Source organism: Arachis ipaensis, chromosome B06 (genome assembly GCF_000816755.2).
Source record: "Arachis ipaensis cultivar K30076 chromosome B06, Araip1.1, whole genome shotgun sequence".
NCBI classification, from domain to species: Eukaryota; Viridiplantae; Streptophyta; class Magnoliopsida; order Fabales; family Fabaceae; genus Arachis; species Arachis ipaensis.
In genome coordinates this window covers 120,433,444-120,440,254 of record NC_029790.2, presented here as the reverse complement: position 1 = coordinate 120,440,254, position 6,811 = coordinate 120,433,444, and the positions used below count along the sequence as shown (strand labels likewise).

Below are 6,811 nucleotides of genomic sequence, written 5' to 3'. Positions count from 1 at the left end.
AAATTCGAAATTTCTATACCAAAATTAACTAGGATTTTTCTTTAAATTAAAAATTTAATGAAATAGTGACTTTAATTATCTTAACCAATGTCCTAATTAATTGCTTTTATGTCTTAAAAAAACCGTATATGAGAAGAAAATAATTAATTTGTCTACTTTAATAAATAGTTATTTTACTAAAATGAGAAACTATTTTTTTAAAATTTTTAAGAACTAATTAATATTATATATATTTTGTTACACTACATTTAATTATAAAAATTTTATTTATTTCTAATACTTATATTAAAAATAAAAAAAATTAAATTAGTGAATCTTAATCTATAATATAATAATAATATAGTAATTATTTTATATATTGTACGAATATAAATTAATTATTTTTTTTATTTATAAAAATTTTTAAACGCTTGAGCTTGTTTTATATATATATATATATTGATGAATGTGATATATTTTTTGATGTAAATAATCTTTTAAAAAAAAATCTAATAGTTAATCTATTACTTTTTTTTGTTTTAGTCCAAATTAAATGTTTTTTATTGTTTTTAGAAAGAAAATCTTTTGAGGAATTTAATAATATGTGATGAGGAAGACCGAATAAATTATACCAAAACCAATTAAAACACAACATAAAGACATCTTTAAAAAAAGACATTTTAGGCGTGTTTATCTGAGTGGCCTCCCTTCTATATAAGTAAGCAGAAAGCAACAAGATTAATTCTCAGTTTGATTCTTATTTCTATTAGAGAAAGTTTCTTATATTTCTGATAAACGAACTTGAAGCATCAAACCAGTTCTCAATTTCATCATCATGACGTGGCCATTTGGTTTTTCCTGGGAAGTGTCATCTCCCTCATTGTTGCAAGAACAGGAGGCAGATTTGCAACTTTATCTAACTCACATGAGAGATAAAACAGCAGATTACTTCATTCTCAAGGTACGAGTTAGGCATCAAACGTGTTGGACTACTCATCCTCAACAACCACAATCACATTATCCGCCGGTGTTAGGAGCCATTGATACGTTTGCATGTCACAGCTCAATTCTAATGCAAGCGCAAGAATTCCTTCAAAACGGTTCATCACACATGCAATTGCATTTTCCTGATGATGTTATACCAAATGTCTTGATTCATCACATGATGCCAGATGTCATATCCTACGCGGAAGACACAATTCAAACTCGTCCTTCCGGATTCCTCTACGAAAGACCTGATTTTCGTTTGTTCAGTTTGAATTTGGACATTATTATCCAGAATTCGTTTGTGTTTGTTGATGACTACGACGACATTATCACCGACTTCATCATTGAAGAGTCCATGGGAAATACTAATATTAAGATGGTTCCTACTTCGAAGAGTGCCATTGATTCTCTTGAGGAAGTGAAGCTTGAAAAGAATAACAATGCAACAGAGAGGTGCAGTATTTGTCTATCTGAATTTGATTACGGTGATGATGCAGAACAAGTTTTATCAATGCCTTGTAAGCATGTGTATCATCAAGAATGCATCATCCACTGGCTCAAGACTAGTCATTTATGCCCTTTATGTCGCTATCCGATGGCAACAAATTAGATCGCCAAAAATGTAAATAAAAACTGAAATTAGTTACTTGATTCTTCTGTGTAGTTTGGTTCTAGTTCATAATGTGAATAGTATTATGCATTTAATCATGAAAAAAAATTAGTTAGTTGATTCTGTGTAATTTGGATGTAATTCATCATGTGAATAATATTATGCATTTTGTGTGGAGTTCTCTTTCCCAATTTTTTTTTTCTTTTTTATATTGTTTTCTGTTTTAATTTTCTAAGCAGCTTTATTGAAAAAGAAAAACCTTATTTTTGTTTGTTAAAGAAAGAAAGGATTCGGAATTAGAATAAGAATTCCTTTTTGGACAGAATAGAATAAGAATTTTCGCTGTTGACCATAATGTGGAAAAATTCAGTTAAAATTATTTAAAAAATTATAAAAGCGACAAGGAAAATAGGGGATGAGGAGGTGTGGCACAAGGTACTTTGCCAAGGGATGAGGGGCAGATGCTCCGTGTTCTGCGGTCTGGGTGAGGGTTTTTACTTTTTAGCGATGTGATTTTTTTTTTTAATTTGTACTTTTTGTGTGAATGCGGGAGAGGATTATTCGTTATCTGCGTGTTTCTGAGCAGATATTTTGTGTTCTGGCCTTGAGTTCTTGATTTGAAATGGGTAAGAGAGCACTCACAATCTTCGTTAAATTTGGATGTGACGTGTGTCTTCACAATCATTTGTTAAGTTGCCAGTTGGCACTAGATATTGGCCGAATGTAAAGTTTTGACTTTTGACTCATAAAAAACTAACGCGTTGAGGTCAAATAACGTGCATACATGTATGATAAGAATCAGTGAAAGTACACTTAGCTTGGTTGAATGGTTACTTCATTCTTCTGGGTCGGGAATTGAATTCCGCCTTCTGCACGAAGCACCTAATCGGTCGGGAATTGAATTCCGCAACAACCTTGCTTTGCTGCCGCCGGTGGCGGATACCTTGGGAAACTCCCAGTCTCTGATCACCAACCACCTTTCTTCGAATGGTGCCGCCAAAACTGCACGTCTCGCTCAAACACCGCTTCCCCTGTTCACTCTTCTCAACCATTCCTCCTAGTCTCTCTCTCCTCGCCGACCAATGCACCACAATACACCACATCAAACAAGTCCGCGCCCAGGCCTCTAGCCCCAATCCCCATCACTCTCTCTGCCTTCACATCTCCATGAGGAAGCTAGGCGCTATTCCCGGGAAACACACCTTCCCCTTTCTCCTTAAAGCCTGCTCTAACATTCCCTCCCTGCCAGCCTGTACCCAGGTTCACACACACGTGCTGAAATTCGGAATGTGCTTTGATTCCCACGTGGCCAATGGTGTTACTCTGTCTCCGGTGATTTTGCCCGTGCACGCGATATGTTCGATGAAATGCCGGCCAGGAGTTTGAGTCAATGGACAACGATGGTTTGTGGGTATGCTCAGAATCAATGTTATGACGAGGCTTCGGGGCTTTTTGATGAGATGGTTGGAGATGGATTGGAGCCCAATGCTGCCATGCTTCGGTGTTATCGGCTTGCGCTCGGGCGGGGTATCTTGAGCTTGGGCAGAGGATTCATGAGTTCATGAAGGTGAAGGGGTTTGAAGTGAAAGTGATTCTTGGGACGGCGTTGGTTTACATGTATGCAGAGAATGGGGAGATTGTTATGGCTTGAACTGAGAGAAATGTTGCTACTTGGAATGTGATGATCTCTGGGTTGGCTGCTCAGGGACATGTTGAAGATGCTCTTGGTCTCTTTGAGAAGCTGAAGGAGGAGCAACTTGTCATCCCGAACGATTAACTTTCTTAGGGGTTTTGTCGGCTTGTTGCCATGCTGGCTTGATTGATGTTGGTCGTGAGATCTTTTATTCGATGAAAAATGTGTATGGGGTTGACCCGAAGATTGAACATTATGGGTGCATGGTGGATCTTCTTGGGAAAGAGGGTAAGTTGATAGAGGCAGAGGAACTGGTAAAAGGAATGCCTTGGAAGCCTGATATTGTTATTTTAGGAGCTTTGTTGGCAGCTTGCAAAAATAATGGAAATACGAAGGTTGCTAAAAGAGTCGTAGAAGAAATTCTTACTCTGGAACCTCATAATCATGGTGTTCATGTTGCTATGTCGAATATATATGCAGAGGCTGGACAATGGATTGAAGTTTTGAGACACAGGAGGGTTATGAAAGAAAAAAGACTAAAGAAAACTCCAGGGTGGAGCCTTGTTTCTACTTAATTGAGCATTGTCCAAAAGATTTCGTATTTTCAATTGTCATAATTAACAAAAGGAGTAGACTTAAAGTTGCTCAAATGTGCCTGATTAAATCCTAAATTACTTCTATTTGAACTGTTTCTGCTACTCGGAAGGCCAAAATTAGTTGAGGTGGTTGCCGAAAAGGTGGTGTTGCAGTACTACTTATTAATCTCTGATGATCGCATCCTAGTCGCAAGAACATAACCACTGCTTAAGGTTCACTTCAAACGAGTTTCTTCTTTGAAAAGTGTCTTTCAAAATGGAATTGCTAATATTAAAATTTTGGATGGAGTTATGCTTTGGAATGGCTAATGTCAACATTACTGAACGGTTGTGGGATTCAGATAACATAGAAGGTTTTCAGACAAACCAGGACCTGCTATGCTCCTATTAGGAGAAAGATGCCATGACATGAACACTTAAACATGCCTTGATCATGTCCAAGGGGTGTTAATGAATAATCAATGCAGAGGGTGAACAGTGTTGTAACAGCTATTTCATAAAACTTGGTATTTTCAAGAGTTATTAAGATGAAAGATCACTCAAGTGTTGGTCTAGAGTGTTTCTCGATAAAAGTTAATCTCCCTAGAGGAAAACAGCGATGAACTTGGTCCCGATGTATCTTCCCCTCTTGGTTTGTGTCCAGTCTAGTAAAGAGCTATGAGACATTAGAATAGAAGCAACCGTGTTAAACCCTGAAGTAGCTGACCCACTATAATCACCCATAGCCACTCTTCTAATGTGAACTGATGCAGGCTGCGGCTCTCTATTTATTGGCTTGCAAGCAAAACATTAACTAATGGAGGTTGCAGTTGTGGCCTATTATATTCAATGGTTGACACGCCACTGACAGACGACTACGGAAAAAATGGACCGTAAAGCTACGCAGATGAGCATGTAAGGAACTGGACAGAGGCAGGAGATGCAAACCATGTGATTTGTGGTAGTTATGGCTATAGGTGCTAACTTTTCATAACAATTTAAGGGGAAAAAAAGGAAAGAAATCGCCACTGATTCTTGTAGGAAGGAGAAAATTATAATATTCAAGATTGCGCATCTGGTAACCTGCAAAGATGCAGGAAGTGATTCCTAACCGTGTAAGTCGTAACCATCTGCAGTGATTTTTTAAGTGCCTGAGTTTGTTAGTGTTTTGTTTTTATACTAGTTCTATTAACTTCCTTTATGTGATAATTCTTCAGACCATTCAGCAGCCCAAAAATAAAACTAGTCTTCCGACATTGACAAGACAGATAGAAAAAGCAAAGATTCAGTTTGGAAGGGTGAGAGGTAATTATAACTCTGTTACTTCTATGAAATTCTCAAGGGAGGTATATGACCATGCAAACACAATATGACTGGAAATTAAAACATTTTCATCCAGTTCACCTAAATTAGATTTTTCTTTTTAATCCCACACATTTCATACTGTTTGTAATGATAAAATTGTTAATTAAATTACTAGTTATTTGTTTTCAAAAAGGTGGAAACTCAGGTGCAGTCAATTTCACGTGAAGTTGATAACTGAAAGCCGTTAGATGAAAATTTAGTTAAATCATTCAAATCATTTAACGGTTTTCAGCTATTAATTTCACCTGAAGTTAACTGCACCTGAGTTTTCACCTTTCAAAAATTAATGGTGTTGAAATGATAAAATTACTAATTCCAACCAATCTGCTATTGGTTGCAGGTTCTCAACAATCTTCCTTGATCAGATAGATACCCAGAAAAATAAAAAACAAAAGATAAAAAGAGTAAAGAAGCAAAGTAGAAAGACGATAAAAGCGATGACCGCTACATAATAACTCCTATAAGCAGTTCTGTTCTAACACTGATGTTGCATATTAATTTCACGCAAGAAAGATGCTGAAACTTGAACCGTTTCTATAGTATTCATAAAGATATAATGCCGTTGAATACTAAGATATTGTATATAATCAACCGTTTTTGATATTGAATATTTCCCTCTCAAAATTATTACTGATGGATACTAAGATACATGATCGCTCGATTTCAGACATGATTGGCGTGTTTAAATGTTAATCTTTCTGGAACTGTAGAAGCTTCGAATGTGAGACACTGAATCAACTGGGGGGTCTGACTCGTCATCAGCAGAAGGTTCATTTGCAAGGAAAGCATGAGGAGCTATTGGTTCATTTGCGAAAAATGCAGGAGATGGGGTTGGGGCTATTTCCCTGTTTGCATGCAAATCATGAGATGGGACTACAGGCTCACTTGCAAGCACAATATGAGGAGTTATAGGCTCATTTGTAGGAGCATGAGATGGGGTTGGGGTCATTGACCTGCTTTCCGGAAAATCATGAGATGGTGTTATAGGCTCTTTTGCAGGGGAAGGAGATTGTGTCGGGGTTATTGCCTCAATTTCAAGCAAATCATGAGATGGTGTTATAGGTTCAGAACTTGCAGGAAAAGCTTGAGATGGAGTTGGGGTTATTGGTTTGTTTTCTTGGAATGCATGAGATGGAGATATTGGCTCAGTTGCTAATTCAATGGCTGAAACACCACTCAGGGAAATGACTAGGGGCAAAAGAAAAAGCAAAGCCATGGTAGAAAAAGAAGGGGGGAATACAAAGAATACAAAGCCTTGTGAATTTGTGGCTTCTTTGTGGCTGTGGCCGGTAGGATGCTCATCCCACCCTTCAGAGGAATCTATTTATAAGCTAACGCTCACTAGTCACTACCCATGTATGCAGTGATGTTACATGTGACCAAAGGATTTCTTTTCTTGGCGGTGGTCATTTTCCGAATCCTGCAATAGTGCGAGCTGTTTGTACATCAAACTGCTCTCTCTCGCTATTTCTCATTTGTTTCGTTATATACTATGACAGTAATTTTGATAATTCGATGTTGTAAAATATTTTATATATAATTTAATCGCATCTATTTTTTTCTGATTATTTCAGATAATATAAAAAGTTATTATTTTTATTAATATAATATTATATTATTAGATATATCTGTAAAATTACTGTAAAATTATTTTATATGGAT

The 6,811-nt window shown here is 36.7% G+C and overlaps 2 protein-coding genes and 1 pseudogene across 2 annotated transcripts; 2 read left to right on the top strand and 1 right to left on the bottom strand.

Annotated features, from left to right (window-relative positions):
* LOC107647420 (E3 ubiquitin-protein ligase RNF130-like) lies at positions 797 to 1,740 on the top strand. Its single transcript, XM_016351495.2, has one exon. The coding sequence runs from the start codon at positions 815 to 817 to the stop codon at positions 1,574 to 1,576; it is 762 nt and encodes a 253-aa protein (XP_016206981.1). The 5' UTR covers positions 797 to 814; the 3' UTR covers positions 1,577 to 1,740.
* Positions 1,978 to 6,202, top strand: LOC107647419 (annotated as a pseudogene).
* LOC107647418 (cell surface glycoprotein 1) lies at positions 5,832 to 6,365 on the bottom strand. The gene has a single exon (XM_016351493.1). It carries the CDS (start codon positions 6,363 to 6,365, stop codon positions 5,832 to 5,834), a length of 534 nt encoding a protein of 177 aa, XP_016206979.1.